This window comes from Capra hircus, chromosome 18 (genome assembly GCF_001704415.2).
Source record: "Capra hircus breed San Clemente chromosome 18, ASM170441v1, whole genome shotgun sequence".
NCBI lineage: Eukaryota > Metazoa > Chordata > Mammalia > Artiodactyla > Bovidae > Capra > Capra hircus.
The window spans coordinates 4,787,527-4,809,723 of record NC_030825.1 but is presented as its reverse complement, the minus strand read 5'-3'; the positions used below and the strand labels follow the sequence as shown (position 1 = coordinate 4,809,723).

Below are 22,197 nucleotides of genomic sequence, written 5' to 3'. Positions count from 1 at the left end.
ACACCTTCACTTCCACTAGTATATTGTCACTTTGTTTCAAAGTTTTGTCTCTTGCAACCAAGCACGGATAAGCTTCTCTATGTGATGGTATTTTCAGTTCTTCAGAAGGCAATTCTAAATACAGAGCTAGTGTATCTACATATTTTAATAAATATTTCCAGTTTCTTTCTTGAATTCCAAAAAAAGTTAAATTCTCCATATTTCCAACAGTAGTACACAAAGACACACTTTTCCCCACATCTTTGGCAGCAACAGATATTACATTTCTTTTAAATTTGCATAAGTTCAAGGACAAAATGCCCACGTGATGTATCATTGTTATTTATCTTGCATTTACCTAATAAAGAATCTAAGTCTTTTTCATGGGTTTGTTATTCTTTGGCCTCACTTTCATCTGAAGGGTCTGTTCATAACCTCTGCCTATTTTTCTTTTCTTTCTTTTTTTTTTTAGGTTTAACGTTGCACAATACAATGTACAATGTACTACTTAGATTCTTATTTTGAACCATTGTGTTTTTTTCTTATTGTTATGCTCTTGTCATCAGATTTACATGTATTACTTCTTATCTAGTGGTTTTTAAATAGATCTTCAAGATACATTAGAATTGCATGAATTTTCATTAAAATATTGTACATGAAAGATTATTTTGCTGTTCACACTAAATACATATTTAAGGATTAAGAAAAAAATGTTAAGGTCTGAACTATTCAGAAATAATTAGCATGTTCCTTAACAGGCTTCAGAAATTAAGATAAATGTTTTTGTTTTTCCTGAAAATAACCTTCAACAAACCTTCTAAATATAGATTTGAAAAGTCAATGGAATCACTTTATTTAGAACAAGACAAGCTGGAATTAAACTACTGGTCTAGGTTAAACAAAAACATTTGGCTATATTGTGATTCTGTTAAAAGTGAACTAGCTTTCACTGCACACAAATATCTTGTCCCAGTGAATGAAACATCAAAAGCTGAAGAGTGAAATATACTGACCCATAATGTAAAGGCAATTATAAGACTAGCAAACCTGGTAAAAATGGAAACATCTACCAGCTGCATTTGGACAGCTGTCTGCTAGCTACTCTGCAAGCAGCAAATGCTCTTGGCAATGAAGAGCCGGTGTTAGCTACATGAGCAGCTTCTGGAAACTCATTTTGCAATGAAACACTCACATCTATCTCTCCACAATAGTTTTATTTTCCATCTAAATCCTTTTCCCTTTTATATAAAAAAACTATTTAAAAAATCTTTCTGGATGGTGTGCTCATATAAACACTATCAATTCACAAAGATAATTAAAAATAAAATATTTTATAAGCAATAAATAATCCCGTGATGCATTCTGGGTTTTGCTGACACAACATGAGCTTTATTATATAGTTTGAATTTTGAACAATTAAAGAAATGAGTTCAAATGGTTGGATGCGTCTGCTTTTCTATCAGCAAGTGGGTTAAGCTGGAAACCACATTTCCCAGAATCTCATTTCTTGTCTGGGTCCAGTTAAAAGTTAGCCAAAGAGGGAGCTCACGAGACACCTGAGTCAAAAGTGAAAGGCTGGCCACTTTCCCCAACAGGTTTTCTGTGTGTTATCATCCAGGGCAGGATGATAACAGAGGGGCTGGTGACTATCCCAGCGTGTCCTGCCTCTTTCACTCTGCTCCATCTCTTCTTCAGACAGCTGACCTCCACTTTCCAGTGCCTCCAACTGTTAAGATCCAAGTCCTAAAACAGACCCCTTGTCCCTAAACCCACAGTGGTGCTGCTTCTCTGACTGCACCCTGACCAGTACAGCTGTATTTAAATTCTACCACACTTCCATAGAATTCGAACATCATGCAGCCTGACCAGCACTGCTCTTGGCAGATGCAATCTTGTAAGAGCCGATTAGCTTCTTTCATTAGTTATGAATGACCATGGCAAAATACAAATTTTCCAACCGCTTCTCTAATATACGTGCACGTTATCTGATTCCAGGAAACCAGTATTCTGCTTCGGAGACTAAGTGAGGGAGTATCTTATTAAGGAAATTACAGAGGAAAAGAAATTAGTCTCCTGGGACCAATAATATCACAACAAAATAAAACGATCAGTTGTAAATTGTACCAAGAAAAGAACCTGCTTTACTTCATATAAAAATAAAATAATCATGACCTGTGAATTTTAAATATTTTGCATAGAATTAATCCTGTACATGCATATTGCCAAGCTGAGAACTGAGACTTATTTTTTTAAAGAACAAGAGTAAGGTCTAAAATATCATGTCAAGTGGGAATTCAAAATGAAGCATTTTTTTGTGTGTGGGGGAAAGCCACACAGTTTTCCTTTTTTTGTTCACATGAAGACTCTCTTACCATAACGATCATCTGTGGGTCCTGTCGCTTGGCCAAATCAATGATATCCACTCCATTGTAAAAGAGATTTTCTAAACATCCATGAAAGTGTTTACGGGGGAATGACACTGGTTTTCCAGGTGCTGGAATCCCTCCAAAGCTGATCTTAGAAAGAAAAATGGCATCAATAATATTGTTTAGTGATTTTCTGATAATCTGCTTAAATAATTATGATTAGCAACTATAGCTGTAATCATCACAGATAGACCAATTTTTCAGTACTCTACACTGCCATATTGTTAATTTCAAATGGAGATTTTAAAAAAATTAAGATGCAGGTTTTAAAACAAGTTTATATGCATTCAGTTTTCACTGATAATAGAGCTTGATTATTCTTACAAGTTGCTAATCAAACCTGATTTTAATATTTATTGGTTGTTGAAGAAAAATACATCTTTATTTCCATAGTGACTGGTTTTAACAATGTAACCAATTATAATGACATTTTATTTTAATACATTTCTGGCATGTATTGATTCTTGTGCATTTGAATCGGTTATTGATGAATCAGTTAACCTATTCGTTGCTACATTCTTTCTCTGAATCTGCACTGTTCAGGAGTGCTTTTTGCCCCCTCACCTCCAAAGTCATGCAACACAATCCATATTTACTTGTGGTAAGGAGATCTCCTAAGGGAGATTTCCTGCATACACACTGCAGGCAAAAAAGATGATGTTACTTTATAAAGATAAATTAACATGCGGGGAGAAAAATGAAGCCTCAGTACCATAGGCACAAAATTCACTACTTGAGTGAGGTTACCTAGAGGAACACTTCCTCAGGACCTTGCCTGACTCTGGAGGTGGGTTTTCTAGAGCGTACTGCCTTCCGTGTGACCTCACCACCTAGACATCACGAAGTCTGCATTAATTGAAATGTAACCATCACACCTCATAATCGAGATGCAGGTAACTGAACTCGCCCTGGGCGCGGAAACGATGCCTGTGTTCGTCCACTGTGAAGTTGACCTGTGTGCCCAAGCGCTGGATGAGCACGGAGTGCCAGTGCTGGTCGTCCAGCAGGCTGCCCAGGGTGAGCCTGACCGGGGCATGAGCTGAGGGTGGCTTCACATCGCCTTAGAGGAGAGAGAAAAGAACAGAACCATGATTCCCAGCTGAAGAAAAGAGAAAAGCATTCTTTCGCGGGGACCAGAGTCTCTCATAACAACTGCAATCTCCTTCCATGTACCCCAGCCAAAACACTAGTCTGAATTTAATACAGACTTTTGAATACAATATCAACTCAACTTTGAGTACAATATCCTCTCAACCTTGTTGTCATTTCTTCCACTGTTAATTCTTTTTATTAGTATTACCCATCATCACATGTTCATTTGCAATGAAAATTTTATCTTTGCTACAACCTTATTATTTTCACTACCTCAGTATTTTTAAGTGACCCATCCCTTCCATCAAGATGTTTAAAAATAACTAAGTGGTTCTATCAGCACTGTGTAAGAAACATCAAATGAGGGTCCTGAATAGTTTGCAAATTACATGAAAGTGCAATATTGGCACATACATATATATATATACACACATATAAACTCTTGAATGTGGAAATAAGGTACCTTAATTGTTAAAAAAAAAGATGAGCTATAAAAGCATAAAGTTACTAAGGTGATAGCTAAATGACCAGATTTTCAAGCACTTTATCCAAAGAGTTTTACCTGAATTAATAAGCAAAAAGAGTTTTCCTCTTCTTAATTCCAGTGTGATGTGATCTCCATTTTGTCCTTCCCGGTGGAGTAGAATCCCATCACTCTGCATGGTTTTAAATTTCAAAGAAATTACATCCTTTATCGGGCTCAGAGATTTTTGATCAAATCTGTAGAGAAGGCAACTTTTTCCATCAAGATCAACCACCTCTGATCCTAGACAAAGATATCAAAAGGCGTTCTAAGGATAAATATGCTTGTCATAAAAGTATTTAAAAACTACATATATGAGAGGATTATATATACCCATACATGTATAGTTCAGCTCCAAGTCAATCATAATAATGGAAAATAAAACCACCAAATGTCTAATTCCTTCTTGATACCTGGGATTGATTCCATTTCAGGTTTTACCCACCTATTTACAAAATTCATGGTCTAGAAATATATTTTGAAATGTATGCCTAATTTCGCTTATATTATTAAAGACTTTTTCTTAACCCATAAAAACATCAGGGAAAAAGTTATAATTAATACCGCTAAAACCACTTTGCATATTTCATGATCAACATTTTCAATGACTTTCTTAAATGCTGGAGTTAAATGGTTTTTTAGCTTCTGAAAAAGTAGAAATCGTTTTCTACTTTTGAAATCTCAAAATTCTTTCCTACGTGCCATATATAGAAGAGATCCACATATAAATATGTACATATACATCAGACTCATCAAATGCCACCTCAAATATATATTAAACTGACCTTTGTGTTATATTTTATTATTTTTGTAGCTAAGTAATAGTATTTAAGAGCAATGTTACTTCCTGTCTTCTCAAGGGTGTTGTTGGAAAGATAGTCACTTAATGACATTATAAGGGCTGTTCTGCCGCGTTTGTGCCATAACTGTGACATTGACAGGTTTTTTCAGCTTTCTGACAGTGTCTTATCTACTCATTGTCAAGATCACTTTTATTCAGTTCATCTGAATAAAGATGTCATGTTATACCAGTAACATAACAGTACATCTGTCAAAATCAGTTGCACCCGGAGCAGGAGACAGAAAAAGAGCTGATAATACTCAGAAAGCCTAGCAGCATTTCCTACATTTCACAAATCAAAGATTTTTTTTAAAAAAGAAATTACCCTTGAGAGTGCATTTATGTAATAAATGAAGAGGTTAGGGAAGCCCAATAAAATAGGAAGCTATTTTTCAACTGGTTAGGTGACTTCTCCCAGTCAACAGAACGACATTACAGTTTACTCATCTTGTTTCATTCGACAAAATTATTACATCAACTTGTATGCTCAAATATGCATTTCATTCAGATTATCCATCATATTTAATGTGAGCCATTTATATTCACCACCACCCAAAATTTTTTTCAACTCTTTTATGCAGCTATCTTTTGGAAATTCAGAGATTTGATTTTTCTACATCTTGTTAATGTGCTTATAAAGAATTCATTCACCAAGTGCACATGAATAAACATTGCATTCTGTAGGAAGAATAATGTTAGCCGAACAATTATTCCTTGTTATATAGCTGAATGAATGTGCATGACACAAACATAACTCTGTGTCAAATACAAATAATGTGTTCTATGATTATTAGATTACAATAAATTAAGAAAATTTCCAATAAGACAGACCTTAAATGCTGACACATTTGGAGCAATGCAGTTATCTCTGAGTTAATGCATCGCTTAAAGGCAACCATCATTATAATGATTTTATTTCAGATAAAGTCTATCTTTGGAATTAGCTACCAAGAGATTTTTTTTTTCCCCAATGAGGGACTAGCCTGGGATACTTCAGCCTTCTATTTCTTTTTCCCTCTCTTCTTCACGATAGCTATTACATTATAATGGTCATATTAGCCTTTCATTGCACCAAAACCTTTGTGCCAGGAATATGTCCATCAGCAAAATGGAAGAGTGAAAAACATATTAGACTACTGATGCCTAAGGCAATGGTATCCTGTTTCATCTCTTAAATGGAAGCCACTTGCCATTTTCTCTTGCTCTGACCTATTACATTCTTAATTCACAGGTATCACACTATGCAATTGGACCTATTCATTAAATAAACATGTATTTATGCCATCTAGTTTGAGGCCCTGTGATGGATGCTGTGATAAAAAGATGGACCAACACCAATATGGCCCTTATCCTCAAGGAACTTATATTCGGTGAAGACAGACAAGTAGCATGTAAAAAAGTAAATTCATAAACCATTACAGACTGCCAGAGGCATTCTGATCAAGATTAAAAGAAGCCTGGGGTCACTTTAGTCAAGGTAGTTGGGGAAGCTCAGTTCTGAGGTCTAGAAACCTGAGGCTAAAGCAGAGGGTAATCAATAATCTTACTCTTGCCAGACTTCAAGTCCTAAACTTCTCCCCATAAAATAGAACTAGTTCTATTATGTTTAATTTTAAGATGGCTAGACATAGAGTCAGACATGACTGTGACTTAGCAGCAGCAGCAGCAGCAACAGCAGACATTCTCCCAACACAGTCTTTCCTCCACTGTCCTGAAAGGAAGCTCTGAGGTTGCTGAGAAACCCCAGGGGCAGTCAGTAACTAAGCTCTCAGAAGGAGAACTTGGAGGGAGGTGGCCACCCTTAAAAGGGGGCCTGAAAACCAGGAGGTAGTGAAGTAGAGGATTCAACAAACTCATTACAATCACATCATAGATCTCACATCCATGTGAACAATATCCTTCAGGAAAAAAACGCTAAAAACAACTCAGAGTGTGAGTACAAGGTCAGTACAGGGAAACTTCACATCACATCCATGCAATATATGTATGAGGATTCTCGTAAAACAAGAAATTCAGGAGGGTTCCGAACAGTATCACTTTAGATAGAAAGCTCATTTATAAAAGCTATTTACAGAATTTATCTGACATATTAAAAGCATATGATTTTAAATAATACTCATAAAATGCTGTGCTATGATTAAAACCAGTTAATGATATACAAATCTGGGACTATCTGAAAAAAATAATCTTTTGAGAGACAAAGGGAGAGAGAGGGAGAATCTAAATTTTCTCCAAGGATGCTGGTGGCAGAGAGAGGTCTCTTTGGAAAGCAATGTTACCACTACTAAGAAAACTGGAAAAACTGGAAAATAAATCAAAGGAATAACTTCATGTCCTCTCAATGTCATGCTGGAGCTTTTTAAAAGAGTCCTGTCTAAGGATTACTTAATTCTAGGTGAATTCACAAATGTCTAGTTTTACTATTTATTACTGATTAGGGACAGACTCTAAGTTACATATTAATTTATAGGTTTTTTTTCCCCCCAGTAGAGATGTAAATAACTTCCATTCTGGCAGAAAATATATCCCCAAATATTTTGGTTTTATTGCCCTGTTGGGCATTAACCATTCGTGTGGTTAACCTAGTGACAGTAATCCAACATTCTTAGGTTCCTATATACACTCAGTCTCTCGAGTTTTCTGCGGGCTAGCTTTACCGGTCTTTGGATCCCTTCTCTAATAAATCAAATGCACCTGTGATATACCTTTATGCTCTACTTGGATCAATACAGAACTACCATCTGACCCAGCAATCCCATCCCTGGGTATATATCCAGAGAAAGCTATAATGCGGAACAATACATGCACCCCAATTGCAGCACTGTTCACAACAGCCAGGTCACAGAAGCAACCTAAATGACCGTCACCAGAGGAGAGGATAGAGAGGGCTCGGTGCATATGTGATGGAGTATCACTCAGCCATAAAAAGGGAATTCAATAACGCCATTCGTGGCAACATGGATAGACCTAGAGACTATCACACTAAGTGAAGTAAGTCAGAAATAGACAAATATCATATGATATCCCCTATATGTGAAATCTAATAAACATGATACAAATGAATTTATTTACAAAATAGAAATAGACCTCAAAATAAAATTTATGGTTTCCAAAGGAAAACCATGAGGGGACACGATAAATTAGATTGGGATTAACATATACACCTATATAAAACAGGTAATTCATAAGGACCCACTGTACAGCACAGGAGGTTTACGTAATATTCCATAAGGATCTAAGCGGGAAAGAATATGAAACAGATATGCATGCACATGAATAACTGATTCCCTTTCTGTACTCCCGAAACTAACACAACATGGTAGATCAGCTAAACTACAATAAATTTTCTTCTAAAACAGAGCACTGGCAACGCAAGCACATTCTCACAACAGAAAAAGTCCAGATGATTTATGACAGCATTTCTTCATGTTGGAACTGACAGGTCTATGTACCATTCATAAAATTAATCCAACTCAATGCTTATTTGTTTAGATGGAAACACTAAATTAATATCTAAAATAATATTAACATTTACATTAACATTCAATAACACATTCCAATCTTTTGTCAAACATTTTTTGGGGAAAAGAAGCTTTCGTACACAATGGAATTATAAACAGGAAAAGTAGAGGTATTAGAAAATGGATTACAGGAACAACTGAAAGTCAGCGGTTAACAACACCTGTAACAGTAAATGGTCTACTGTCCAAAGATGTAGGAAGAGACATGCTACTTGATTGTAAGAGAGAACTGTTTCTCTCATTGCAGATGTGTTCATTGGTATGCTTATTAACTACAGTTATATTTTTAAATGGGTTTTTACTTCATTGCTTTATTGCACTGACCTCTAACAGAATATTGAATAGAAATGATAATAGTCAGCATCTTGTCTCACTCCTGATCTCAGGGGACAATTTGAAATAATCCGACCTAAGCTTCCCTGGTGGCTCAGATGGTAAAGCGTCTGCCTGCAATGCAGGAGACCTGGGTTTGATTCCTGGGTCAGGAAGATCCCCTGGAGAAGGAAATGGTAATCCACTCCAGCTCTCTTGCCTGGAAAATCCCATGGACAAAGGAGCCTGATAAGCTACAGTCCATGGGGTTGCAGAGTTGGACACAACTGAGCGACTTCACTGTCACTGACCATTAAGTAAGATACTTGCTATAAGTTCTTTGTAGATAACTTCTAACAGATTAAAGTAGATACCTTTGTTTCCTTATTGGTAAAGAGTTCTCATCATGAATTAGGTACTGGATTTCATCAAATATTTACTCTATATCAATTCAGGTGACATGATTTTTATTCTCTATTCGGTTGACATGGTGAACAATATTACTCAATTGTGTATGATTCTGTGTGTGTGTGTGTGTGTGTGTGTGTGTGTGTGCTCAGTCATGTCCAACTCTTTGCAAACTCATGCACTGCAGCCTGCCAGACTCCTCTGTCCATGGAATTTTCCAGGCAAGAAAACTGGAGTGGGTTGCCTTTTCTTACTCCAGGGGGTCTTCTCCACCAGGGATCCAACCCATGTCTCTTGCATCTCCTGCACTGAATACCAAATGTTAAATCTGTATTCCTGAATTAAACGTGCATGATATGTTAGCCTTATGCATCACTGGATTTGATTTGCTAATATTTCACATAAAGGTTTTTACTTCTGTTTCCAAAAGAGATTGACCTATAACAGAGGTTATATTTTTAATGATTACATTATCATCAATATTAATAATGTTACCCTATTATACCCTGTCTCACCATGGAGAGGGCATGAACTCTATAATTTTCTATAAATAAATTTCAAATTGTTCTGGCACGTTCACCTCCTGTTGGTCTGAGCCCTTTCAGCCATTTTTCATAAGTACATTATACTTAGCCTAGTAGTTAACACAGCTAGTCAGTGTGGGTTTCACTCTGCACTCTACCTTAGGCAAGTGTATGAGTTTTCTATCATTGCTGTAACCACACTTTGTTCCATAAAAAGAAAACACAAATTTGTTATCTAACAGCTTTGGAATTCAGAAGTCATTACTTTGCCAACAAAGGTCCGTCTAGTCAAGACTATGGTTTTTCCAGTGGTCATGTATGCATGTGAGCGTTGGACTGTGAAAGCTGAGAACCGAAGAATTGATGCTTTTGAACTGTGGTGTTTGGAGAAGACTCTTGAGAGTCCCTTGGACTGCAAGGAGATCCAACTAGTCCATCCTAAAAGAGATCAGTCCTGGGTGTTCATTGGAAGAACTGATGTTGAAGCTGAAACTCGAATACTTTGGCCACCTCATGCAAAGAGCTGACTCATTGGAAAAGACCCTGATGCTAGGAGGGATTGGGGGCAGGAGGAGAAGGGGACGACAGAGGATGAGATGACTGGATGGCATCACCGACTCGATGAACGTGAGTTTGAGTGAACTCAGGGAGTTGGTGATGGACAGGGAGGCCTGGTGTGCTGCAATTCATGGGGCGGCAGAGTCGGACACGACTGAGTGACTGAACTGAACTGAACTGAACTGAGCTGAAAATCAGGGTTGGCAGGGACTGCTTTCCTCCTGATGTCTCTAGAAGACAATCCCTTTGCTTGTCTTTTCCAGCTTTTAGGAACCCCTTCATTCCTTGACTTATGGCCCCTTCCTTCATGTACAGAACCAGCATCATAGCAACTTCAAATTTCTCTTTCTCATCATCGCTCATGTTTGCATTCATAGTCACATCTCCTTTTCTAACTCTGATCCTGTCACCTCTCTTTGACAAGGACTCCTGCGATTATACTGGGTCCACCTGGATAATTCAGGATAATCTCCCCAACTCAAGATCCTTAACCTAATCACAACTATAAAGTACCTTTGTCATGTATGGTCACATGTTTACGATTATAGGGCATCATTCGATCACAGCAAGTTACTGTCTCGCTTTGGCCCTATTCCTTCAACTGTAATGTGGGAATAATAAGAGTATATTCTTTTTTGAAACTGAAATATAGGTGACTTATAATATTGTGTTAATAATAGAATATTCTTCATAGGACTGTTGTATGAATGCATATCTACATAATTTTGGAAGTTGCTAGCATATAATTAGGCTTCAATAAACGTGAACAATTACTAACGCTAATGCTATTATTTATTATTAGAATACTGGGCAGGGAAAGAGGTATACCAACAACAGTTTAATAAATACATTTTGTGTGTTTTTCTTTTAAGTGGACTCTTTAAAAAATAATGAATTTCTGAAGTGCACAAGAAATGCTCAGTTTTCAATGTCATTGCCGGGTTATGCAGCAAGAATGAGCTTGAGCCATCTGCGGGTTCTGTGGCTTTTTCTCTGTCCGTCAGCAAATACCTGAGCTGACTCACCATGGCAATTGTCAGTGACCTGAACCCTCCTCAGTGAATACCTCCATCTCAATTCTTCTCAGAGCAGGAATCAAGGAAAGAAGAGACTCACAAAGATTGCAAGCCCTGCTCTCGTATCAATTCTCCCTGTGACCCTGGGAAAGAGGTATGGCCTGCTTGATTTGCGTGATTCAGAAATACAACCTCCCACTGAATAAAGAGTTTCATCAGAGAAAATATTCAGATTTCTTTCAGGGAGTTGTGTCAGAAGTGGAATTGCTGAAACATGTATTCTGTGCTCCTTCTGCAGCACATGTTTATGGAGACCTTTCTGCGAACACAGTAGAAGACACACTGATGCATAAATCCAAGCACAGTTTTTCCCCAGAGCTTACAGTGTAACAGAGAGGACAGCCATCCCTGAGAGGTGATTATTCATGCTTCACTTCTGCATTAGAGCTGGGTCCCAAATGATTTCTCTCATGTGAATGGGGAGCCGAACCTCTCAGCCTCAGAGAAGGATGCTAACTAAATGGCAGAAATGCTTCACCTCCGTGAGCAGCAAACTGGTTTCCTCTGCATATTTTGCATGCAGGCACACTCCTCACTGTGATATCTTCCACTTGACCCAGTCCCCTTTCCTCACCCTTGCATCCTACCCCTGCTCTAGAAGTTGGAGGCTTCTCCAGTTGTGAGGGGTTTCCACTTGCAAAAGCAATGTTTTCCCCACCTTATCAGTGAAAAACACATCCAAGGGCTTGATTTCTCAAGTGGTGTGCCATGGTCCCACCATGTTAGAGTCAACTGAGAACCTCTTGTGGCCTCCACAAATACTCAACAAACACCCTGAGCTCTGCCTGACGTCCACTAATTCATTAACAGACTCTCTGAAAGACAACCCTGATAGGCAGGATCCTCAATGAGCCTGAGGCAGACAAAAGCATGAGGGTTATCTGACAAGAGGAACAAGTAGTTTATAGAAACCTGTTCTCTGAAAGTGAACAACCTCATTGCATATGGAATTGTACCGTGGAAAATAAAATTGTTTTGTTTATTAATATCATAGGTGGTACTTGCAGAAAGTTGTGGAGGTGGTAGCGACTTGTCCCTGAAAGACGTTTCAGGGAGAAACAGATTCTGTGAGTTAAACTATATCTTTATTGAATCATATTATTATTGATGAGATCAGCTAACTAAGAAACTTAAATCAGAAAAAATGAAATAGGAAACACACAAACTGGAAAACAAGTCATTAAAAATAGGAAATTGACTTTATTGATGGTCCTGAAAGAATTCTTGAAAAAGACAAGTCTTCTAATAATTGTTAGAGAACACTCGAAAAACACAAATAGAAAAAGAGTGCTACCACTGGTGGAAACAGCGATGAACCAAACTCTTCTTGGCTAAATTGAATTCAGTCTTAAACACTGAATACTGCCTCTCTATTTAAAAATTACTACCTATGAATCACTAAAAAGAGGTCCAGTTTCTCCTTCTAAAAAAAACCACATTAATCAGACTGAGTCACTGTTCAACTATTATATAGTGAAATATTAAAGCTACAGCATGACGTAGAGGCACTTGAGTCTGCATTACAGAACCAGGCTTTAAAGAGATGTAGAGGAGAGACCAAGCACTCTAGAAATCAACAGGAAATGAGCTGTTCTATTTTTGCATGGTAGCATAAAAGAACACAGAATGATTTAAGGGACTCTTGGGTTTAAAACAACTAAAAGTAATACAACAAAAAGGAAGAAGGCAGACAAGGAAAAGGTGACTTGACTATCATGCTTTTAAATTTGGGAACGCATGTAAGAATTAAAGATTTTAAAATTAAAAAAAATTTAAAAAAATAAATCAATAAAAAATAAAAAAAAATAAAGAAGAATGTGCCTTAAAAAATAAATAAATAAATGATTGAGTTAAGGTCAGTGATAACACTCCAGGGGGGTATGGGAGCAAACATCATCATGGCCATTTATATGTCAATCTAAATTAACGTTTTGAATAGACTTGAAATAGGTAACATTTACTTCATCAAGGACACTGGAGTGTGTCATGGGAGGATGTAAGCTAGATTTCTGTTTCTAATATTTTAATTTGTTTCCCCATTTGGAACATGTGAAGAATAATTCCAACCTTTCATGCTACACCAAAGAAGAGTTGGGCATCCAGTGGAAACATCAGAATGCCTTGACATTTATTATTGAGTATGCGCTTTAGTGGCTCAGTGGTGAAGAATGAACTGCCAGTGCAGGAGATGCAAGGAACCTGGGTTCAGTCCCTGGGTCAGGAAGATCCTCTGGAGGAGGAGATGGTAACCCACTCTAGTATTCTTGCCTGCGAAGTCCCATGGACAGAGGAGCCTGGCAGACTACTGTCCACGGGGTCACAGAGTCAGACATGACTGAGCACATATGCATGCTATTATTATCATTTTAATAACAACTTTGGAAATGTCATATGTTCATCTCAGAGATTTTTCCCTTTTCATCAACTGCCACTGCTTGAATATTTACATATTCATTCACTTTTTGGTTTATATCATAGTGAATCAGATATTTTTCTTACTGCATCTACTTAACAAATAATTGCTGAACATTTACTGTGCTAAGTTCTATAGCAGAAGCCTGTGTAACAGTGAACACATAGGCTTCTGGCTTCACAGATACTCAAATTATAAGGGAAAAGAAAGACATCATGAGACTCATCCCCATGTGAACAGATGCTTTTACAAATGGTAAGTGGAACTTGAAGGAAAAGGACAGGGTTATATGAGAGTTTTGAGTAGAAAGATTCAAATTAGGTTGCTGATTAGGGATGACATCTCTGAGGAAGTGATATTTAAGATGAAGAGATGACTGCCTATGAGAAAGTCCAGGGTTAGGAGGATGTGGGGAGGGGAAGAGAGGGAGGGAAGAGCTGGGAAGGCGGGGAGTCTGGCAAGAGATGGATGGCGTGGAAGGAACTACAGGGAAAATTCAGCTCCACAGGGAGCTGAATTACTGGCAGATCACCTTGACTCTGTGAAAGCTTGCTTCCAGATTTTTCTGGGACAGGTCTATTTTGGATTTGTCTTTAGTCCCAGGACATAACAGTTGGCCGTCGATTACAGTCTTTATTCCTAAAGCAATGCCTTTCTGGGTTTTCAGTTAGAAGCCCAAAGTGCTTAGCAAGTCTAAGATGGCAGGACTTGAATCCAAAGGTGCCCTTCCCAGAACTAGGCAGATGCTGAATGAAGTCCCCAGGATTTTCATTTCCCGACTCCTGCTCTTGCCCAATGCATCGTGCGTACATGCAAGTCAGGGATCAGGCAAGGCTCTAAGGGAACTGTGGATGCAGAAGTCAGAGCTCTCCTTCTGACACCTTGCTTTTTGACAGTCCACCCCAAATTTCTAACCACTCTGGCAACTTTGAACTTTGTCCTCTGTCTCCTAGCAAGATTTGACTCCCTTCTGCTTAAGTATAATGATGTTCTTAGGAGGAAGTTAGTTACACGTGGATCTCCTGGAATTTTTTTTCCATCGTTCAAGAATCAAGTCCTGTTTTGAGTTGAACTTCAAAGCCTTGAAGCAGCTTTTAAAAAATATATTTTATCCAGCAACTATAATGGTTGTGGGCAGCACAACAGTCCAATAAAAGCTCTCTCTTATGACTGGTACCTAAAAGGAAATCTCTCTTTTTGTGAACACATGCATGCTATTATTATCATTTTAATAACAATACTTTGGAAATGTCATATGTTCATCTCAGAGATATTTCCCTTTTCATCAACTGCCACTGCTTGAGTATAATAAATTTGGATATTATATTATATGGTGGATTATATAATATTGTGGATATAATGTGAATGTTATATAATTATTAACTTGGTCCATTATTTATTTAGGATTGCAAAATGAGCATATACTGATTCTACTATTTCTTCTCTGTTTATATAAATATAACTTAAAACAGAAAGCCCTTCTAATCTTCTATGTGATTGCCTTGAGGTACAGATTACATAGGAAAACCAGGATAAATGCTTGATGTTTTCTCTGCATTTATTAGTTTTCAAAATAATGAGTCAATTCCTTAATAGCTCTCTTAGGTGACCAACAAGAGTTTTCTCTTTTTAGAATTATCATGAACCCATTCCTTTAAATACAGTTAATATGTTTCAGAACTGCAGTTACCAACTTCACTGATGCTAAAATATTCCCATCTTTGGTCAGTGAGAGCCTCTTCAGTTGGCTCTGTGTTCTTTTGACATAATCCTGATGGGTTTTCACAGTGTCCTTATTTCCTCAAATTTTAATAGCCACTCTTATTTTAATTTTAATATAACTTCACCCTATCATCAAATTAAAATCTTAAGACTATAAACTCTGCAAAGAATTAGAATTTATCTACTTTGATTTTAGGCCAATAAGAATCTATCCTCTTTTTAAACTCTGACATAAAATAGGATCCCTTAGCTGCAGTATTACCTGATAAACAATCTGAGAGCAGGGATTGCATTTAATGCATCTTGTCAAGATTTCAGCAGTTAACACGCTGTTAGCATTAGGTGCTCAGTCATGTCTAATGCTTTGCGACCCCATGGGCTGTAATCCACCGGGCTCTTCTGTCTGTGGAATTCCCTAGGCAAGGATACTGGAGTGGGTAGTCATTCCCTTTTCCAGGGCATCTGTTGGAGTTGCTTGGATTGAATCACAACTATTCTTCACGTAAATACATTTCCTGCTTTTCCTTTCCCTGCTAACCCAAAAAGTGGTGTGAGAGAGCTGCACCCTGAGTAGACAGAAGTCTGTTGCCTAGTTTTCTCAGAGTTTTTCACCCACATAAATATTTACACCTCTCATGCCACTTTATTACATTTCCTGTTAGCATATTTTCTAAGCAGAAATCTACAGATGTGAGTAGTTCTGACTTTCAGTGTTTTTTACATTACAAAATGCACAGTCTTAATTTTTTAAGTCAGTGTGTTTTGCACTATCTGACTTGTTTCCATCTACTCAATAGAACCCATACTTTTCTCTTAAGTGGTCTGCCGTTAAGCGCATAAACATCCTAGCGTGACACTTCTGTCCATTTCTTCTCTGCCAGTCCTTTCACTCAGTCCTTGCCCTGGGCTCTGTGCCTGATCTCCAACAGGCTGGGTGTGCCGCCTGGATGGGGACGGCCTTCCTGAGGCTCCCCAGACCTGCTGCCATTCATTCATCCATCTATCCAGAAGACTATCTAGTTTCAACATCATAGAACGTGCGTGATGTGACTGGGAGCAGAACATTCCTTCTGACCTAGACAGGAAGTACTAAAGAAACTGTCAGAACGTGTGGTTTCCACACTGAGAAAAGACCATGAGTTAAAGAATTATCTAGGTAGGGGAATAAAGGCTGGATGTGTGTGATGGCCCTATGTATCATTTAAAGATCCTAAGACTAGAAAAATCATGAATCCACAGCAGTTCAAAGACACTAATTATTTTCACTATAGCTGGGCAGCTGGATGTTCTTCTGCTGAGGACGAGTAAAGAGAGACCACGGATTACAAAATGAGAGTGTTCACATAAGAACTAGAAAAAAGAAACCAAGAATTTATTCTCAGGGCAACCGCTTCAGCAGTTCATCCACAATTAAACATTATCTCCTGCGGCTTAATTGCCATTCCGAAGGACTCTTCAGACACACTCACTTGAACCCAGTTATTTTCTTTTCTTGCCTTTTGTTTACCATTGTTTATTCTTTGGGACACACTGCATAGAGCAGTATTTCTTCACCATCAAACACTGTCTTTTTCTTTCTTCCACAAGTTATTTCCTTCCCTACACCTCTTGTACAGATCTATAAACATGTTTGCAGTGGCTATGGCCAAGACATCTGAAATTTATACTTTCCCTTTGAACCCATAAATCTAGCTTCTGCTTCTCTCTTTACTCAAGAAACAACTTCAGGTTTACCGACATGAAAGGAGAACATGCTCTTTGATATGGATTTTCCATTCACCTGATGCTCCTTCATAACAAGTTACTGCTCTAACTCATTGGGAGAGAGGGTAATAAAACCATGTGTGGGTCTCACAACAGCCACTTTCCCAGCAATATTCACAGGGACAGCTTGCATGTATAACTCTAGCCAACATGCATTAGGCACAATGGGGAGGGGGCGAGGTTAAGTTTCGGCAAAAAATGCACCTTACCTGAAAAATAGTATAAAGGACCTGTTTCAATTATGAGAGAAATGCATTTCTGTCTTTAAAAGACATGAGTACAAACATAGCTTTAAACTTTATACTTTTATTATCAACAGTAAGTAGAAAGATTATGACTTAATAACTAATGATATTATATAGGTTTCAATTCTCTATCTTCAACCCAGAAGCTATGCAGTTCCAATCTTCCATATTTTTGTCACTCAAACTCACTGAGTCAACAGTGGAATTAATTCTTTCTTCTGCTCCCTGCCAGAACTTATTTGCTCTACAGTGCCTCCTCCCAGTAAATGGTATCACCTTCCAGACAGTCGCTCAAATCTGATAACTCAGTGTCTACTCACATAAAATCACCAAATTCTCTTGATGCGACAGTGAAAGAGAAAGTGTTGTCACTCGGTCCTATCCAACTCTTTGTGACCCCACAGGCTGTAGTCAACCAGGCTCCTCTGTCCATGGAATTCTCCAGGCAAGAATTTGGAGTGGAGTTGCCAATTCCTTCTCCAGGGGATCTTCCCAACTCAGGGATTGAACCTGGGTCTCCTGCATTGCAGGCGGATTCACCAGGGCCTCCCTGGTGGCTTAGATGGTAAAGATTCAATAGTAGTCTCATCATATTGTGAATCTGATTCAGTTCAGGAGAACTCTCTCTCCATATTGCTGGTCCTCTAGTCTGAGACTCCAGCTGTCACTTGCACAAAGGAATTCAAGAAACCTTCCAACTGAGCTGCCACCTTTAATCTATACCCCTCATGTAGCCCTCCACCCTGCACCCATATTTCACTCTGAATGACAATTCTCAAATGCAAACTGATCCTCCAAGCATATAGACTGATCCTCACTCCCAGGCTTGACTGAACATACCCTTTCTCCTATTTGGACCATTTTCACAGCCTCCCATGCAAAAATATTTGCACCTTAGTTTCAAAACCTACTGCCATAAACTTTCTCATACTAACCTTAGTCTATCAATCACTTCATTCCTAACACCTTATACTAATGGTACCATATTTTGCTTTGGGTTTGTGTAATTTTCATGACATCACACTTTCTAATCTTTAAGGAAGTATATATTAATTTAAATTCCTCCCTACACCCTACCCCCACTAAAAAAAGTAGACTTCTTTTTTTGCCAGTGTTAGTAGATATTTAAAGGATGAACACAAGTTTGATTCATCAAGAGAACTAGTTTCGGAAGGTGATGGATCTGATTTCAGATCCTAGATCTAACACAGGCTGTGCAATTCCAGAGTCCTTAATTTCTGTCAGTCCAGTTTTCCCCATGTCAGGAGACTTCTGAAGCACTGTAGTACACAATATTCTTGAGTGAGTTGCTCAGGTAACCACACTCCCCCCTAAAGTCACGGTAACATGGTGCAGGCAATGGGAAAGCATGAGCCGGCAGGCAGATGCAATGCTCCAGGCTTTCTTCTAGCCCACAGGAGGCCCACTTCACTGCCAACATGGACAGGTGTCCAGAGTCTGTGGTCTGGGAGAGACCCTGCTCATACTGCACCCTTAACACTTTTCCTTTTTTTCTTTTTGTTGTAAGGATTGCAGAAAAAATGGCCTTGCATATCTGGGGAAAATCCAGTCTGATCTGGGCTACTCAGGAGACTTGCACACAAAATCCTAAGCTGCATTCTTCTACTGACCTATAGCTCGTCCTTTTGAGGGCAGAGAACACTAGTGATCACAGATATTTCTGTGCCAGACAACCCAGAGCAAGTCACAGCGGCCATTTAGCAGAACATACAATAGTAATATCTAAGTACTGACTTCACTGTGTCATTAAGATTATAAAAAATAGCATCTGACACATATTAACTCTCCAGTGGTCGAAACTGAAATCAGATTGATTATATTCTTCGCAGCCAAAGATGGAGAAGCTCTATACAGTCAGCAAAAACAAGACCGGGAGCTGACTGTGGCTCAGATCATGAACTCTTTATTGCCAAATTCAGACTGAAATTGAAGAAAGTGGAGAAAACCACTAGACCATTCAGATACGACCTAAATCAAATCCCTTAGTGAAAAATAGATTTAAGGGACTAGATCTGATAGACAAGAGTGCCTAATGACCTAAGAATGGAGCTTTGTGACATTGTAAAGGAGACAGGGATCAAGACCATCCCCAAGAAAAAGAAGTGCAAAAAAAATGGCTGTCTGAGGAGGCCTTACAAATAGCTGTGAAAAGAAGAGAAGCAAAAAGCGAAGGAGAAAAGGAAAGATATACCCATTTGAATGCAGTGTTCCAAAGAATAGCAAGGAGAGATAAGAAAGCCTTCCTCAGCGATCAATGCAAAGAAATAGAGGAAAACAATAAAATGAGAAAGACTAGAGATTTCTTCAAGAAAATTAGAGATACAAAGGGAACATTTCATGCAAAGATGGGCTCAATAAAGGACAGAAACGGTATGGACCTAACAGAAGCAGAAGATATTAAGAATTTGTGACAAGAAATTCTGTATTTGTGGCAAGAATACACAGAAGAACTTTTCAATAAAGATCTTCATGACCCAGATAATCACAATGGTGTGATCACTCACCTAGAGCCAGACATCCTGGAATGTGAAGTCAAGTGGGCCTTAGAAAGCATCACTACGAACAAAGCTAGTGGAGGTGATGGAATTCCAGTTGAGCTATTTCAAATCCTGAAAGATGATGCTGTGAAAGGGCTGCACTCAATATGCCAGCGAATTTGGAAAACTCAGCAGTGGCCACAAGACTGGAAAAGGCCAGTTTTCATTCCAATACCAAAGAAAGGCAATGCCAAAGAATGCTCAAACTACCGCACAATTGCACTCATCTCACACGCTAGTAAAGTGATGCTTAAAATTCTCCAAACCAGGCTTCAGCAATATGTGAACCGTGAACTTGCAGACGTTCAAGCTGGTTTTAGAAAAGGCAGAGGAACCAGAGATCAAATTGCCAACATCCGCTGGATCGTGGAAAAAGCAAGAGAGTTCCAGAAAAACATCTATTTCTGTTTTATTGACTTGGCCAAAGCCTTTGATTGTGTGGATCACAATAAACTGGAAACTTCTTCAAGAGATGGGACTATCAGACCACTTGACCTGCCTCTTGAGAAACCTGTATGCAGGTCAGGAAGCAACAGTTAGAACTGGACATGGAACAACAGACTGGTTCCAAATAGGAAAAGGAGTACGTCAAGGCTGTGTATTGTCACCCTGCTTATTTAATTTATATGCAGAGTACATCATGAGAAACGCTGGGCTAGAGGAAGCACAAGCTGGAATCAAGAATGCCGGGAGAAATATCAATAACCTCAAATATGCAGATGATATCACCCTTATGGCAGTGAAGAAAAACTAAAAAGCCTATTGATGGAAGTGAAAGAGGAGAGTGAAAAAGTTGGCTTAAAGCTCAACATTCAGGAAACTAAGATCATATCATCCGGTCCCATCACTTAAATGGCAATAGATGGGGAAACAGTGGAAACACTGGCTGGCCTTATTTTTGGGGGCTCCAAAATCACTGCAGATGGTGATTGCAGCCATGAAATGAAAAGACGCTTACTCCTTGGAAGGAAAGTTATGACCAGCCTAGACAGCATATTAAAAAGCAGAGACATTACGTTGCCAACAAAGGTCCATCTAGTCAAGGCTATGGTTTTTCCAGTGGTCATGTATGGATGTGAGTAGGACTATAAAGAAAGCTGAGTGCTGAAGAATTGATGCTTTTGAACTGTGGTATTGGAGAAGACTCTTGAGAGTCCCTTGGACTGCAAGGAGATCCAACCAGTCCATCCTAAAGGAGATCAGTCCTGGGTGGTCATTGGAAGGACTGATATTGAAGCTGAAACTCCAATACTTTGGCCACCTGATGCAAAGAGCTGACTCATTTGAAAAGACCCTGATCCTGGGAAAGATTGAGGGCAGAAGGAGAAGGGAACAACAGAGGATGAGATGGTTGGACGGCATCACCGACTCAATGGACATGGGTTTGAGTGGACTCCGGGAGTTGGTAATGGACAGGGAGGCCTGGTGTGCTGTGGTTTTTGGGGTCACAAAGAGTCGGACACGACTGAGCAACTGAACTGAACTGAACTGAATGATAATTGAATAGTATAATGTTTTAGTAAACTAATATTCTGCAAGGCTAATGCTATGCATACATGGAAAATAACTGTTGACTATGGTGTAATTGAGGAATTAAAGTCAACTTGATCAAATACATTCCCATAAGGCATTCACACCCAACCTTGTTGTGGTTATTTTTTTGTCATCTATGAGAGTATTTTTCCAACAAGTTTATTTTTTTGTCTTTTATCCAAAATTATCCAACAGAAAGGGACAACAGAGGATGAGATGGATGGATGGCATCACTGACTCAATGGGCATGAGTTTGAGCAAACAGTGGAAGGCGGTAAGGACAGGCAAACCTGGCGTGCTGCAGGCCACAGGGTCTCAAAAGTCGGACATGACTTGGCAACTGAACAGCAACAACAATATCATTTTACCATGTGTGTTTATGTTTGAGTTTAAAATACTTCCTCTCAGTATTGATCCTTACACCGTGGGTCCATGAAAAAAGGAGGCTGACTAAATGCATAGATGATGTACTTTACTCCAAGAGACAGCAAATGAAGTCACAGTGAAAACACTGTTCCATGGGGCTGCAGATCAATACAAGGGTGGGAAATGGGAGGAAGGTGAGTTATCATCCAGTTCAAGGCACCAGAGAACTCAAAGGAACTTGCAGCCACTTCACAGAGATTCAAAGACCCTCCTTTCCCAGCAGCCACTTCATAGGGACTTTACTAAAGGAAACTAGCATTAGTAGTCTTGTTAAAC

The 22,197-nt window shown here is 38.7% G+C and overlaps 1 protein-coding gene across 2 annotated transcripts in view; it reads right to left on the bottom strand.

The window, feature by feature from the left end:
- CNTNAP4 (contactin associated protein like 4) overlaps nucleotides 1-22,197 on the bottom strand; it is a 281,129-nt gene that overhangs the window by 110,105 nt on the left and 148,827 nt on the right. The window contains exons 5-7 of one of the 2 annotated variants that reach the window (XM_005691816.3): nucleotides 4,060-4,263; nucleotides 3,281-3,465; nucleotides 2,352-2,495 (exon numbers count right to left, since the gene is read on the bottom strand). In XM_005691816.3, the coding sequence (XP_005691873.3) occupies nucleotides 2,352-2,495; nucleotides 3,281-3,465; nucleotides 4,060-4,263 (533 nt within the window). Of the gene's footprint in view, nucleotides 1-2,351; nucleotides 2,496-3,280; nucleotides 3,466-4,059; nucleotides 4,264-22,197 lie in introns of those variants that run through there. The other variant, XM_018061737.1, reaches the window with a different exon arrangement.